Raw genomic sequence first — 17,110 nt, forward strand, 5'->3', positions numbered from 1 at the left:
CCATGCACATGAAAAATTTGCAGCAAATACAATAATTACATTTTTACCAATATGTATAATAATTTCCATTAACAGATGACGGACCTGAGTGGGGACCTGCTTTTTTGTGAATTGAGTTGATGCTTTTACTGGGAATATTTCACATAGCACTTACTTTGGAGTTTCCATCTAAATCTCCAAGTGAATTGACAGATGAAACCCCCAATGGATCTATTCACTATAATGAGGCAGCAGAGTTATTGTTGACTCTGGTCTCTGTTCAGCATTGTCCTTTTCAGAAATGCAAAAATTATAAAATCTTAGTTGCTAGAAGCTAAAGATTAGGCGTCCCAAAAAATGGACATTGGTAGATAATGGGTTAATACTGTTCTGCGTATGGTAAAATAGGTAAGGCAGTTTTATTCTTCGGGTCAGTATGATTACAGCGATACCCCATTTATTTATTTTTTATAAATGCAATAAATAAGGATTAAATTCCAAAACGTGTACGCTAGATTTGCACATTTTTTCTGCCTATGTACACTTGTGCGACTTTTTATTTCTTCAATAAAGACTTCTGAATTTTATTCAACACGTTGGATATTTTTCTATTTTCTAAAAATGGTTTCCTTACTGCGACACTGCAGGTTTCCTTAGGCCGGTTTCACACGTCAGTGGCTCCGGTACGTGAGGTGACAGTTTCCTCACGTACCGGAGCCACTGACAAACGTAGACACATAAAAAATCAATGCATCTTTTCAGATGTCATTGATTTTTTGCGGACCGTGTCTCCGTGTGCCAAACACGGAGACATGTCAGTGTTTGTGGGAGCGCACGGAATACACGGACCCATTAAAGTCAATGGGTCCATGTAAAACACGTACCGCACACGGACATTGTCCGTGTGCAGTCCGTGTGCTGTGCAGGAGACAGCGCTACATTAAGCGCTGTCCCTCCCACTAGTGCTGAAGCCGCGATTCATATCTTCTCTCCAGCAGCGTTTGCTGTAGAGAAGATATGAATATTAGTGTTTAAAATGCAGATCCAGGTCCCCCCCTCCCACCCCCTGTACGCCCCCCCCGCGCTGTGATTAAAATACTCACCTAGCTTCCGGATCCCTCGCCGCAGCTTCTCCTGTATGCGGTCACGTGGGGCCACCGATTACAATCATGAATATGCGGCTCCACCTCCCAAATGGGTGGAGCCGCATATTCAGTACTATAAAGGCACAGATGATTGGCCTCGGGGAGACCAAAACATCCAACACCACGGAGACACCATCACGTGTTTCTCAATGCAGTGATTCCAGAACACTGCCCCCATCCCTTATGGGAAATATGCAGATGCATGTAAAGAAGCTACAGAGACACCATCACGTGTTTCTCAACGCAAGCAGTGAATAGCCAGGCCTTTTCCCGGGAAGGAACAACCACGGGAAGGGCAGCATCCTATGAAGGAAAGCCACCTATGCCAAGCATGGTATCCATCCACAGACAGCTGTTTCGGGGTTTTTGCCCCTCATCAGTGTGGAGTAGGAATCTGGCTATTAGGAGCAGTGCCTAGTAAAAAGGCTATAAAGGCACAGATGATTGGCCTCAAGGAGACCAAAACATCCAATACCGCGGAGACACCATCACGTGTTTCTCAACGCAGTGATTCCAGAACACTGCCCCCATCCCTTATGGGAAATATGCAGATGCATGTAAAGAAGCTGCAGAGACACCATCACGTGTTTCTCAACGCAAGCAGTGAATAGCCAGGCCTTTTCCCGGGAAGGAACAACCACGGGAAGGGCAGCATCCTATGAAGGAAAGCCACCTATGCCAAGCATGGTATCCATCCACAGACAGCTGTTTCGGGGTTTTTGCCCCTCATCAGTGTGGAGTAGGAATCTGGCTCTTAGGAGCAGTGCCTAGTAAAAAGGCTATAAAGGCACAGATGATTGGCCTCGGGGAGACCAAAACATCCAACACCGCGGAGACACCATCACGTGTTTCTCAACGCAGTGATTCCAGAACACTGCCCCCATCCCTTATGGGAAATATGCAGATGCATGTAAAGAAGCTGCAGAGACACCATCACGTGTTTCTCGACGCAAGCAGTGAATAGCCAGGCCTTTCCCTGGGAAGGAACAACCACAGGAAGGGCAGCATCCTATGAAGGAAAGCCACCTATGCCAAGCATGGTATCCATCCACAGACAGCTGTTTCGGGGTTTTTGCCCCTCATCAGTGTGGAGTAGGAATCTGGCTATTAGGAGCAGTGCCTAGTAAAAAGGCTATAAAGGCACAGATTATTGGCCTCGGGGAGACCAAAACATCCAACACCGCGGAGACACCATCACGTGTTTCTCAACGCAGTGATTCCAGAACACTGCCCCCATCCCTTATGGGAAATATGCAGATGCATGTAAAGAAGCTGCAGAGACACCATCACGTGTTTCTCGACGCAAGCAGTGAATAGCCAGGCCTTTCCCCGGGAAGGAACAACCACGGGAAGGGCAGCATCCTATGAAGGAAAGCCACCTATGCCAAGCATGGTATCCATCCACAGACAGCTGTTTCGGGGTTTTTGCCCCTCATCAGTGTGGAGTAGGAAACACGTGAGGGGGGGTTGGGACCTGGATCTGCATTTTAAACACTAATATTCATATCTTCCCTGCAGCAAACGCTGCTGCAGGGAACATATGAATGGGGCTTCAGCACGATGCCGGGGACAGCGCTAAACTTTAGCGCTGTCAACGGCACGGTGCGTGTGGTACCCAGTGGGCACACGGGCGGCACGCGTATGCCGCACGTGTGCCACACTGATGTACCACAGAAACGCACCGGGACACGGATAATTCCGGTACTGATTTTTCCGGTACCGGATTTATCTGGACGTGTGAGACTGGCCTTACGTGGTATCCATTGAGAAGGTGAGCTGATATTTTTCTTTCTTTTGTGCCATTAGTGCTCTGCTCCTGAGTGCCGGCAGCAGCGCCGGGTATTAACATGCGAGACTCATCCCGAGTTTCTCGCAGGTGAGTATGAGCCCTTTGAAGAATTTCATGAGCTTTTTTTCTTTGCTAAATGATGTAGCAAAAGGTTTTTCACAACACATCCCCTAATTATCCCTTTATTTAGGGGGTAAAAACAGGTGTGGTCAGTAGAAAGGATAGGGCCAATCTGCAGAGCAACAGCTTCTAGTTGAATTTCCTTAAATTTGCAGATGCTTGCAAATTCTAACACTTTGCAACGCCATTTGGAAGGATCCTCCAAAAAATGGCAAGAGCTATTTTACACATTGCTGAAGACTCGGGCTATTGACTACTCCTTCGGCCAGTCTCACACGTCTAGATAATTCCGGTACCGGAATTATCCGTGTCAGTGTGCCCGTGCGTTTCTGTGGCACATTAGTGTGGCACACGTGCGGCACACGTGTGCCGCCCGTGTGCCGACTGGGTACCACACGCACCATGCAGGAGACAGCACTAGAGATAAGCGCTGTCCCCTCCATGTGGTGCTGAAGCTGCTATTCATATCTTCTCTGCAGCAGCGTTTGATGTAGAGAAGATATTAATAATCCTTTTTTTTTTTTGTTTCTCTGGTTTAATATAAAGATCCATGTCCCCACCCCCATTCATTACTGTAAATGAGCGGCCCCACGTGACCGCTCGTACAGTAGAAGGTGCAGCCAGGACAGGAAGCAGCGCCAGCCAGCGAGGGAGCCGGGTGAGTATTTTAATAACAGCGGGCGGGCGCACAGGGGGTGGGAGGCTTATTCATATCTTCTCTACAGAAAACGCTGCTGCAGAGAAGATATGAGTCGCAGCTTCAGCACCAGTGGGGGGGACAGCGCTTACTGTAGCGCTGTCTCCTGCACGGCACACGGACTGCACATGGACGTTGTTGTTTTACACGGACCCATTGACTTTAATGGGTCCGTGTAATCCGTGCTCTCCCACGAACACTGACATGTCTCCGTGTTTGGCACACGGAGACACGGTCCGCAAAAAATCAATGACATCTGCACAGATGCATTGATTTGAGTGTGTCTACGTGTGTCAGTGGCTCCGGTACGTGAGGAAACTGTCACCTCACGTACCGGAGCCACTGACGCGTGAAACCGGCCTTAGTGTCCTGCAACTATGGCATTACATGAATACCATACTTAGTCCCAAAATATTCAATATGCCCAAAATCAGTGGGCTGCACTTCATATAGAGATAATTTTATATACACATTTTTTTGCTTCTGCTCTAGTAGTCAGGTGCAAAATAGAAGTGACCAATAACAATGATTTTGTAATTAAAAAATAACATTTATTATGTAAAGAATAAAATATTAAAATCTCAGAAAAAGGTGTTGAAATGGGAAATCAATATGTAGCATCCTGGTATACAATGTTCATAAATTTATATTCCCCAAATATTTTTATTCAATCATATAAGCCAAAATATAAATAAAGGATTTTTAAACAGAAAATTCTAATTATTACTGAAAGTGTTGGTGCAAAATAAAGTGCCAAAAGTGATAAAATGTTAATTGAATTCAAGATTTAATCTACCGTAATTTAAAAAAAAAAATCTAAAAAAGCAAGTGCTAATAAATAGTCCACCACTAGATGGCATAAAATCCAAATCTCATTTTTTGACCCTAGTGCAAAGTATACAACCAAGACCCAGAATTTCCTCCTCCTAGACATTCCTTATTAGGCCTGGGTCATATTAGCGATGAATACGGGCAAATGCTATTCAATAAAACGTCGCATAGCACTCGGACTAGTATTCATCTATGGGGCAGCTCACGTCAGCGTTTTTAATCATGGCCGTTTTCAACGTGCGAGTGAAATTGCAGCATAATGTGATTGTCACTGACACTCGGCCGAGTCTCGGCTCACTCGCACCCATATAAGCCTGTGGGTGCGAGTGACACAGCGCACATCACTCAGATATCATCTGAGTGCGGTGCGATATGTGCTGACCCCAGCAATGGAGGAAATGGAGAAATTTGTCTCTCCGCCTTCTCCGCAGCTGTGCTCCGATCTGCTCTGTGCTAGAGGCTCGGAGCACAGACAAATGACACTCGGCTCCCGCTCGCAGCAGAGCAGGAGCCGCGGGTCATTAGCATAACATAGCCAATGCTCTCTCATCGGATGCCATACGTTTGTCTGACCCCGGCCTTAGCGACATCCTATTTGCAATGAATGCATTACTTAGTGTCTAAAGCTAATTCTGTCCAGGGAAAAGATATCTGGGATATGGAAAAGTCTATCACCTTATGGAATTATAAACATGATATACCTACAATATCATTGCTATACAAAGTTGTCTACAAACCTGTATCCTTCTGACACCGACATGCATGTTTCACCCTGCTTCTTCGGGGAGGGGGATGTGCTGGTTGTAGTACAGCCAATAAAGGGGAGGCTATTATAGAAGTGCTATTGTGGCACCCCAGGAGTCCGGTTACTACAGTGGCATTGCCTCTCTCACAGAGAGTGATGTCATGCCTGTAAGCAAGAAGGGATCCCCTTAGCAGGTAACACTGGCATGCAACACTTTCCTGACTCCAGACCAGTAGAGGGAGCTCTAAACCCAGTTTCAGGGGAGCTGCAGTATAAGTTCTGGCCTGGAGGCAGGGTTAGTCAGTCAGAGTTAGTCTGAGGAAGAGGCAAGTGAGGAGAATCTGTTGTGAATTCCGCTCTTGGGCTCCCTCCGGTGGTTGTGAGTGGCACTTTTGTGAGTTCTGCTCTTGGGCTCCCTCCGGTGGTTTTAAGTGGTATGGCTGCTCCTTGGATTTAGCAGTCTGCAGCTGCTTCCTCTGATTGTCTTTCTGCTCGGCTATTTATGCCTGGCTCTTCCCTTCAGCCAGTGCCACTTGTCAATGGTTCCTGGTTGGATTCACATCTCTCTTGGATTTCCCTGATATCCTGACCACTTCAGCTAAGTTAAGTCCTTGCTTGCTCTTTTCTGTCCACAGGTTGTGGACTTATTTGTTCTGTGCTTTCTATGTTTTGTCCAGCTTGTCAGTATGGATTAATTCAGTTAAGCTGGAAGCTCTGGGAAGCAGATTTACCCTCCACACCTTTAGTCAGGTGTGGAAATTTTTGTAAACTCTGTGGGGATTTTTGTAGTTTTTAATACTGACCGCACAGTATTCTATCCTGTCCTATCTATCTAGCTAGACTGGCCTCCTGTGCTACATCCTGGTTTCATTCTGTGTATGTCTTTTCCCTCTCCACTCACAGTCATTACTTGTGGGGGGCTATCTATCCTTTGGGGATTTTCTCTGAGGCAAGATAGTTTTCCTGTTTCTATCTTTAGGGGTAGTTAGTTCTCAGGCTGTGACGAGGTGCCTAGGGAGTGACAGGAGCATCCCACGGCTACTTCTAGTGTTGTGTTGAGCTTAGGGACTGCGGTCAGTACAGGTACCACCTCCTTCAGAGCTCGTCCCATGTTGCTCCTAAACCACCAGTTCATAACAAGAATCTGTGGGATAGGAGCTGCGATTGAGATCATCGGGACTGAGCGCCGAAGATTGGACACCATACATGGTTGTATGGGCACTGCAGGTCCTTTAATCAAATCTGGAGGACAGGAGATTGCAGGTCTCCTTGCCCAATTGGACACCTGAAGGCCCAGAGTCACCACGAGGGAGTGACGCCAGGAACAAGCTCAAGCTGCCTGCCATGCGGGAAGTGTTTCACTTAGTGGACAGACTGAGAGAGGGACTTGAGGAGAACTAAGAGCATTAAGCACCCAGAGAACAGCAGGGAGGCCTCCAACCCCACCTGACTAGGAGAATCCTGAATTGCTTCCTGGCTGCCCGAATCTCCATCACCAGCTGTGACTTGTGCCCCGGACAGCACCTGCAACCTGGGATTAAAGATAAAGGAAACTGCAACCCTTGAGTCCTCTAATTATTCCTGCACCCTCATTCCTGCACTCCAACGACCATCACCCCTCATAAACTGTTCTGGTAACCCTGGGGCCCCGCTCCACCTGTGGGGAGCAGAACCATCCCAGCTGCATCACCATTGTCCCCAGCGGTCCCTTTAAGCAGCGTCGGCCATCCCTGGACGAGTACCACGGGTGGCGTCACGAATAATCCCCTTTTCCTATATAAACTTTATTATTTTCCTGCATCCACCCCTTTTAATTGCGGTCCAAGGGCCACGAACCAGCTCACTTCTGCTGTGACAATTCCTTTAAGAACCAGCTGACCCGGTTCCGAGTACCCCACGGCCCTAGTAGGTGTTGCACTATTTTTATTTATGCTTGTTCAGAATAGGGATAGGAAATCAGATCGCACAGCTCTTTCCATTTGGGGGATGGAAAAGGCCTAATCTGATTTAGATATACTAAGGCTGTGTGCACACGATGCAGAATTAGTGCGGATCCGCAGCGGATTGTTCCGCGCAGAAACGCTGCAGCTCCGTAAATGATTTACAGTACAATGTAAATCAATAGAAAAAAAATGTTGTGCTTAATGGTGCGGAAAAATCCGCATGAAAACCGCTGTGGATCAAAAAGAAGTAGCATGCTACATATTTTGTGCGGAACTGCAGCGTTTCTGACCCCTTCCATTATAGAAATGCACTGGGGTAAAAAACGCATGAAATCCGCATCAAATCTGCAACAAAAACGCACAAAACCCGAATAAAATCCTCAGCAAATCTGCACCTGCGTTTTCCGCCAGGAGATGCAGATTTTGTGGGGAAAATTCTGCACCCCAATCCGTAACGTGTCCACATAGCTTATCGCTGTACTGAATCACATTGGAAATGAGAGTGCGAGTTTCATTCTGTGAATAATAATCCAAATATTCAAGTGATTTATGGGGAAGTGATCTACCTGAGTAGTGTCACTCGGTGTGACTGAATTGATTTATCTGTTATTTAGTAATAAACTTCAACCTTTTTTTTATTTGTATTCTTTACACAATTCAAAAGAGTAGGGCAGTATTAAAGCTTCTAATTCGGTCTCTCTCTCGTATAGTTAGTGGCTATTCAGAGTGCGATTAGCGGCTCACTTATTTTACGCATATCTATTTTTTGGGGGAGAAATTCGGTAAACAAGGTAATTTCTAAACATCTTTTCATCTGTAGTGCTCAACAATTTTGAAAGTGAAGAAGTCCGGTTTCACATTAGCATTTCCCTGATCTGCGGAGGGCTGCGGACTTCCTCCGTGAAGCCCCGCCCTCGGCCGCACCTCCGCCGCTAGCTCCACCTACTTCTGCATGCGCCCCGCATGCGGCCTGCGTACCTATCTTTAACATTAGGTACGCAGGTCGTGCGGCTGCATGCGGATGCTGCCGCATGCGTCGTTTTGACGATGCGGCGACCAGCGTAGACGTAGCCTGTAGCATTTCTTTTTTTCCGCATCGTCAAAACGATGCATGCACTATCCACATACAGCCGCACAAGGGCGCATGCAGAAGTAGGCGGAGCTAGCGATGGAGGTGTGGCAGAGGGCGGGGCTTCACATAGAAGTCCGCAGCCCGCTGCAGATCAGGTAAACGCTAGTGTGAAACTAGCCTAAGGACATTTTAACTAAGGGCTCACTCAGGAAAGTGGGGCGATTTTTTTTCTCACCGTGTGGAATCCGTGTGCAGTATCCAATCTGTGTTTTTACTCAGCAGTTGTTCATCCTGTATAGGATCATTTACAGTTTCCTATTCTACAGAATTGTAATGTATCCATAAAAAATGAGATGCCATACTGAAGGCCCATATGGCATGCGATTTTTTTTTTTTCACACACCCATCTGATTTCGGAGTCAAATCGCAGCATGTTGCAATTTCTTTCTCACGCCGAATACAGCTTATAAATACAGTATATGCATATCTGCACACAATGCTGCCAGTTTTTACTGTACCAAAAAATTATGAAAAAATACAAAAAATTTTAGAAAATAAAAAAAAAACACATTTCTTTAGTGCTGTGAGACGGTTGGGTTTCTTTCCCTGCTGGTGCTCTGTTGTGATTACTGTGCAGTATTACTTGTAGCAATTTTGGATGGTTGACTGGTCTTATCTTATCTCTTGCACTACTGTTTATAGCATTCTTAATTACATTAAGATAATTTTACAACTATTTTTGGCTACTTTTTTTTACTCTTTTAAAAAGTTTTAAATGTATGAATTTGAACCTTACTTACAACGATACCTGTAAAATGGGATACAAGGATACAAATAACTTAAAATAGATGCTAAGTCCTACTTACAAAAAATGTTGACCAGTACTCGATTCCGCTGTAGAAAGTAATACTGCCCAATGAAATAAATGGCAGCACAATTCCAAGAGCTATCTGACAGATGGCTGTGATGATCAGCACTATCTGAAAAAAAAAGAATACAAGTCAAGTAACTCTTCATTGCTCAAAAGGAGTCTACTTATATATATTCTGTTCAGGATGTATTTCCTTTTGCCATATATATATTTATATATATATATACACACAGGGTAGGCCATTTATACACCTAAATAAAATGGGAATGGTTGGTGATATCAACTTCCTGTTTGTGGCACATTAGTATATGGGAGGGGAAAACTTTTCAAGGTGAGTGGTCACCATGGTGGCCATTTTGAAGTTGGCCATTTTGGATCCAACTTTATTTTTTGCAATGGGAAGAGGGTCATGTGACACATCAAACGTATTGAGAATTTCACAAGAAAAACAATGTTGTGCTTGGTTTTAACGTATCTTTATTCTTTCATGAGTTATTTACAAGCAGTCCACAGCATTCGTTCTAGCACAGTGTTATGGAGGAGGGGGGAGGATTTGCTGAGGGAGATTATCCCTGTTACACAATTTATTAAGGGTACTTATCTTCCTGAAAAAATACAAATAAAAGGGTTAGTGTCTGCTCACCACCTCCCAGCGCACGGATCCTGCTGTGCAGCAAGTTTTTCAGAACTTGAGAGAAATAAGTCCAGCGCTGTATGTCCATAAAATCCATTTTATTTTAATCCATAGCTTCAAATAACATTAAAACAATTAATTCATGATCCAGACATTAAAATCATACACGTTTCAACGCAAGAACGTGCATAGCTGTCCCTATCAGGCAGCAGGATCTGGTGGGCTGGGATTGTACTGTGAACTAGCTTAAAATGTTCAGTCTACCATGAGATCCTTGCCAATGATTAAGACCCACGTTCTTGCGTTGAAACGCATATGATTTTAATGTCTGGACCATGAATTAATTGTTTTAATGTTACTTGAAGCTATGGATTTAGCAGAAAATGGATTTTATGGACATACAGTGCTGGGCTTATTTCTCTCAAGAACTTATCTTCCTGCTCCTGATAGACTTTCTCAACTCACTGTGCAGGGGATAGCCCAGCTCCACTCTGTAATGGAATCCTGTGTCTCTCTATTGTTCACTTGCCTGAACATTTTTGAGAGAGATCACATACACACACCACCAATACCTCCGGCTGCTGCCAGAACAGTCAACAATAAACCAATAGACTTTTGTTAAAACGGAGGACAGATGGCAAGAGGAGGAAGGCTGGGATGATTTTTATTACATGTATTTTAGAGCCTTTGTTTTTTTTACTTAAAAAAGATTCAGTTCCTACAATTGCAACTCAGAATACATGGCTAGAATAGTTTGCACTTCAGATAAAATAATCAGGAAGCAGGAAATACTGAAGAGGGATGAAAATAAGCTTGCCAAACCATGCATATATTACCAAATCAGATCACTGACTTTATATGTAAGGTGTATCCCTACTAGTTTTGACTTCAAGGTTGATCTATTAGGTCATAAAAGACACATATCATATCAGTCTAAATTAAAGTTAAAGCTTAAGTTGTCACATTTGATAGACCCTATGGCCATTTTATTTTTATTTATTTATTTTACTCACTTATATAGCACCATTAATTCCACAGTGCTTTACAGACATTATTGGCACTGTCCCCACAATCACAATCTAGAATCAGTATGTCTTTGGAATGTGGGACAACATCTGCAAAGAGTTTGTATGTTCTCTCCGTGTTTGCGTGGGTTTCCTCCGGGTTCTCCGGTTTCCTCCCACATTCCAAAGACATACTGATAGGGAATTTAGATTGTGAGCCCCATCGGGGACAGTGATGATAATGTGTGCAAAATGTAAAGCGCTGCGGAATATGTTAGCGCTATATAAAAATAAAGATTATTATTATTATTATGTGGGAGGAAACCGGAGAACCAGGAGGAAACACGGGGAGAACATACAAATTCCTTGCAAAAGTTGTCCTTGGTGGGATTTGAGCCCAGGACCCCAGTGCTGCAAGGCTGCAGTGCTAACCACCGAGCCTCCATGCTGCCCCTCCAAAAAAAATATAAAATAAATGGCCATGCCATGCTTTTTGTTGCTATGATGGTGGAAATGTTACTTTGGAGATATGTTAATGCATGTGATACAGTATAGTGCCTAAATGTTTCTGAATATATTACTTTCACAAAGTTTTATTTGCACAATGTTTCTTATTCAAAACCCTCTGAAAAAACTATTTAATGGACTAAAAGCCATCCTCAGACCTTCTGGAAACTACTCCTTTGCTAAACAAAGGATTATATATAAAGACCCGGCACATCCATAATCAAAATAGTGTTTCTTCCAGTGTAACAATAACACCCTTACTTATAGTCTATGAGTAGAGATGGGCGAACCCGTGGATGTTTGGGTCCGACAGATTCGGCTGAACATCTAAAGAAAAAGTTTGGTTCAGATAGCAGAATGGTACCTGAACTCAGGCCCATTCAGATGACAGGGAAGATCGAACATCTGTATGACAGAACGGCAAACACGGCTCTGATTGGCGGTAAGATCATTACCGCCTATCAGAGAAATGTGGTTCCCATGCTGTCAGATGCCAGCATGAGCAAGTAATAATAGTAATAATAATAATAATAATAATAATTTTATTTATATAGCGCCAACATATTCCGCAGCGCTTTACAAATTATAGAGGGGACATGTACAGACAATAGACATTACAGCATAACAGAAATCAGTTCAAAATAGATACCAAGAGGAATGAGGGCCCTGCTCGCAAGCTTACAAACTATGAGGAAAAGGGGAGACACGAGAGGTGGATGGTAACAATTGCTTTCAGCGTCGGACTGGAGCACCTTGGGCCCACCAGAGAAAATCATTCTTGGGGCCCACTATGTAGCTACATAGAAATAGATACAAGACCACCAATTGTGCAGTGAAAAAGTGCTAATATCAGTGTATAATATAAGGTAGTTCACATCTTAATAATGTAGCAGGGGCTGGGGTAGCCCCCTCATAGAATATAATTTAGCCCCCTCACAGAATATAATTTAGCCCCCTCATAAAATATAACGCAGTCCCCTCTCATAGAATATAATGCAGCACCCCACAAAATATAATGCAACCCCCTCAGGTATAATGCAGTCCCCACCATAGAATATAATGTAGGCATGTAGCACCCTCATAGGGTATAATGCAGCCCCCCTCATATAGTTTAATGCAGCCACCACAGAATATAATGTAGTCAACTGAGAGAATGCAGCCCCACCACAGAATATAATGCAGCCCCCCATAGAGTATACTGTAGCCCCCTCACACAGTATGATGTAGCCTCCCATAATATAATGTAGTCTCCTGAGAATGCAGTCCCCCCACATAATATAATGTAGCCCCCTCATAAAGTATAATGCAGCCCCTCTCCACCCCATCATTGTCCTCATCACCACCTCCATCATTGCCTTCTCCCCCACCACCTCCATCACTGCCCATTCCACCACCTTCATCATTGCCTCCTCCACCACCATCATTGTCCATTTCATCACCTCCATCATTGCCCATCACGTCCATCATTGCCCCCCCACCACCATTGCCTCCCACCTCCATCATTGCCTCCCCCACCACCATCATTGCCCATCACCTCCATCATTGCCTCCCCACCATCATTGCCCATCACCTCCATCATTCCCTCCCTCACCATGATTGCCCATCACCTCCATCATTGTCTCCCCAACATCATTGCCCATAACTTCCATCATTGCCTCCCCACCACCATCATTGCCCATCACCTCCATCATTGTCTCCCCTGTTGTGAATTCAGCTTTTGGGCTCCCTCCGGTGGTTGTAGAGGATAATGCAGTTGTGCCTGGATTGCAGGAGTGGACATGTGTATCTACTAATTGCAGGACTGACTGGGGTATATAGCTTTGCAGGATCCTTTAGTCAGTGCCAGTTGTTCATTGTTCTTGCAGGATTTACTTCCCTGCTGGTCTCTCCAGTTTGCTGTGCTTTTCTGCAAAGATTAGTCCTGGCTTTGTTTCTGCTGTCCACCTGCTGTGGACCTTAATTGTTCTGTGCATGTTCATGTTTTTGCCTTGTCCAGTTTTGTCTGTGAAGGATTTTTTGCCGCCTGACTATTTCTCTGGAGATGCAGATATACCCCCCATGTCTTTAGTCAGATGTGGTGATTCGTATCTTCTCTGGTGGATATTTTCTAGCGTTTTTATACTGACCGCATGGTACTCTGTTCTTTTCTTTCTTTTTAGCTAGTATGACCTCCTATGCTAAAATCTGATTTCATATCTGCGTATGTTATTTTCCTCTCCTCTCACAGTCAATATTTGTGTGGGGCTATCTATCCTTTGGGGATTTTCTCTGAGGCAAGATAGGTTTCCTGTTTCTGTCTTTAGGGGTAGTTAGATATTAGGCTGTGCCAAGGGGTCTAGGGAGTGTTAGGTACCCCCCACAGCTACTTCTAGTTGCGCTGCTAGGTTCAGGGTTTGCGGTCAGTACAGGGACCACCTTCTCCAGAGTCCGTCTCATGCTGCTCCTAGGCCACCAAATCATAACAGTACAGCTGGCCTACAATGAGTTAAACACATCTCAGAAGAAGGGAAGGAAAGTGCTGAGCCATTTTTTTTTTCTGTAGTCTGTTGTGTCTTTCCTTTCCTCTTTATCTCTGGGTGGCTACGGAATCTAGTATTAACATGAATGTTCAGGAGTTAGTTTCTCGGGTGGATCAGCTTGTTGCTAGGGTACAGGGTATTTCAGATTATATTGTTCAAACTCCTGCCTTAGAACCTAAGATTCCCACTCCTGATTTATTCTTTGGTGACAGATCCAAATTTTTGAGTTTCAAAAATAACTGTAAACTGTTTTTTGCATTAAGACCCCGGTCTTCTGGTGATCCTATTCAGCAGGTTAAAATCATCATATCTCTGCTGCGTGGGGACCCACAGGATTGGGCATTTTCCCTGGAAACTGGCAATCCTGCTTTGCTTAATGTTGATTCGTTCTTTCAGGTATTGGGGTTATTGTATGATGAGCCTAATTCTGTGGATCAGGCTGAGAAAATTTTGTTAGCCCTGTGTCAAGGTCAAGAAGCGGCAGAATCGTATTGCCAGAAATTTAGAAAATGGTCTGTACTGACTAAATGGAATGAGGATGCCTTGGCAGCAATTTTCAGAAAGGGTCTTTCTGAATCCGTTAAAGACGTTATGGTGGGGTTCCCCACGCCTGCTGGTCTGAGTGATTCTATGTCTCTGGCCATTCAGATTGATTGGCGCTTGCGCGAGCGTAGAGTTGTGCACACTGTGGCGTTGTCCTCTAAGCGGAGCCCGGAGCCTATGCAGTGTGATAGGATTTTGTCTAGAGCTGAACGTCAAACATTCAGGCGTCAGAATAGGTTGTGTTTTTACTGCGGCGATTCTGCTCATGTTATTTCTGATTGCCCTAAGCGTACTAAGAGAATCGCTAGTTCTTTTGCCATCAGTACTATACAACCTAAATTTCTGTTATCTGTGACCTTGATTTGCTCATTATCATCATTTTCTGTCATGGCATTTGTGGATTCAGGTGCCGCTTTGAACTTAATGGACTTAGAATTTGCCAGACGTTGTGGTTTTCCCTTGCAGCCTTTGCAGAACCCTATTCCTTTGAGGGGCATTGATGCTACACCGTTGGCTAAAAATAAACCTCAGTTTTGGACACAGCTGACCATGCGCATGGCGCCAGCCCATCAGGAAGATTGTCATTTTCTGGTGTTGCATAATTTGCATGATGATATTGTGCTGGGTTTTCCATGGTTACAGCTACATAATCCGGTGTTAGACTGGAAATCCATGTCTGTGACTAGTTGGGGTTGTCAGGGGGTTCATGATCAGGTTCCTTTGATGTCAATTTCCTCTTCCCCCTCTTCTGAAGTTCCTGAGTTTTTTTCAGACTTTCAGGATGTATTCGATGAGCCCAAATCCAGTTCCCTTCCACCGCATAGGGACTGTGATTGTGCTATTGACTTGATTCCAGGTTGTAAGTTACCTAAGGGTCGACTTTTCAACCTGTCTGTGCCTGAACATGCCGCCATGCGGAGCTATATTAAGGAGTCTTTGGAGAAAGGGCATATTCGGCCATCTTCTTCACCGTTGGGAGCGGGGTTCATTTTTGTTGCCAAGAAGGATGGATCCTTGAGACCCTGTATTGATTATCGCCTCTTGAATAAGATCACGGTCAAATTTCAATACCCCTTGCCTTTGCTTACTGATTTGTTTGCTAGGATTAAGGGGGCTAGCTGGTTTACTAAGATTGACCTTCGAGGGGCATATAATCTTATTCGTATCAAGCAGGGTGACGAATGGAAAACTGCATTTAATACGCCTGAAGGCCATTTTGAATACCTTGTGATGCCATTCGGACTCTCTAATGCCCCATCTGTGTTCCAATCCTTCATGCATGATATCTTTCGGAGTTATCTTGATAAATTCATGGTTGTATATTTGGATGATATTTTGATTTTTTCCAATGATTGGGAGTCTCATGTGAAACAGGTCAGGATGGTATTTCAGATCCTCCGTAATAATGCTTTATTTGTGAAGGGGTCAAAGTGCCTCTTTGGAGTGCAGAAGGTTTCTTTTTTGGGCTTCATTTTTTCTCCCTCATTTATAGAAATAGATCCGGTTAAGGTTCAGGCCATTCATGATTGGATTCAGCCCACATCTGTGAAGAGCCTTCAGAAATTCTTGGGCTTTGCTAATTTTTATCGTCGTTTCATTGCCAACTTCTCCAGTGTGGTTAAACCTCTGACCGATTTGACCAAGAAAGGCGCTGATGTGATGAATTGGTCCTCCGCGGCTGTTTCTGCCTTTCAGGAGCTTAAACGCCGATTTACTTCTGCCCCTGTGTTGCATCAGCCAGATGTTTCTCCTCCATTTCAGGTTGAGGTTGACGCGTCTGAGATTGGGGCAGGGGCCATTTTGTCTCAGAGGAATTCTGATGGTTCCTTGATGAAACCGTGTGCCTTCTTTTCTCGGAAGTTTTCGCCTGCGGAACGCAATTATGATGTCGGCAATCGGGAGTTGTTGGCAATGAAGTGGGCATTTGAGGAGTGGCGACATTGGCTTGAGGGGGCCAAGCACCGTATTGTGGTCCTGACCGATCATAAGAATCTGATTTACCTCGAGTCTGCCAAACGGCTGAATCCTAGACAGGCTCGATGGTCCCTGTTTTTCTCCCATTTTGATTTTGTGGTCTCGTACATTCCTGGTACTAAGAATGTTAAGGCGGATGCCCTCTCTAGGAGTTTTTTTCCTGATTCCCCTGGGGTTCTTGAGCCGGTCGGCATTTTGAAGGAAGGGGTGATTCTTTCTGCCATCTCCCCTGATTTGCGACGGGTTCTTCAGGAATTTCAGGCTAATAAGCCTGACCATTGTCCTGTGGGGAAACTGTTTGTTCCTGATAGATGGACTACTAAAGTGATTTCTGAGGTTCATTGTTCTGTGTTGGCTGGCCATCCTGGGATTTTTGGTACCAGAGATTTGGTTAGTAGGTCCTTTTGGTGGCCTTCTTTGTCGCGGGATGTGCGTTCTTTTGTGCAGTCCTGTGGGATTTGTGCGCGGGCTAAGCCTTGCTGTTCCCGCGCTAGTGGGTTGCTTTTGCCATTACCAGTCCCCGAGAGGCCCTGGACACATATTTCTATGGATTTTATTTCCGATCTTCCTGTTTCCCAAAGAATGTCGGTTATCTGGGTTGTCTGTGACTGATTTTCTAAGATGGTTCATTTGGTGCCTTTGCCTAAATTGCCTTCTTCTTCTGATTTGGTTCCGTTGTTTCTTCAGCATGTGGTGCGTTTGCATGGTATTCTGGAGAATATTGTGTCCGACAGAGG

General features: G+C 44.6%; 1 protein-coding gene across 1 annotated transcript in view; it reads right to left on the reverse strand.

The window, feature by feature from the left end:
- Positions 1-17,110, reverse strand: part of LOC138667662 (membrane-spanning 4-domains subfamily A member 4A-like) — a 149,974-nt gene that overhangs the window by 91,946 nt on the left and 40,918 nt on the right. The window contains exon 3 of the mRNA XM_069755788.1: positions 9,188-9,301. Within this exon, the coding sequence (XP_069611889.1) occupies positions 9,188-9,301 (114 nt within the window). The remainder of the gene's footprint in view (positions 1-9,187; positions 9,302-17,110) is intronic.

The sequence above is a fragment of the Ranitomeya imitator genome, chromosome 2 (genome assembly GCF_032444005.1).
Source record: "Ranitomeya imitator isolate aRanImi1 chromosome 2, aRanImi1.pri, whole genome shotgun sequence".
NCBI classification, from domain to species: Eukaryota; Metazoa; Chordata; class Amphibia; order Anura; family Dendrobatidae; genus Ranitomeya; species Ranitomeya imitator.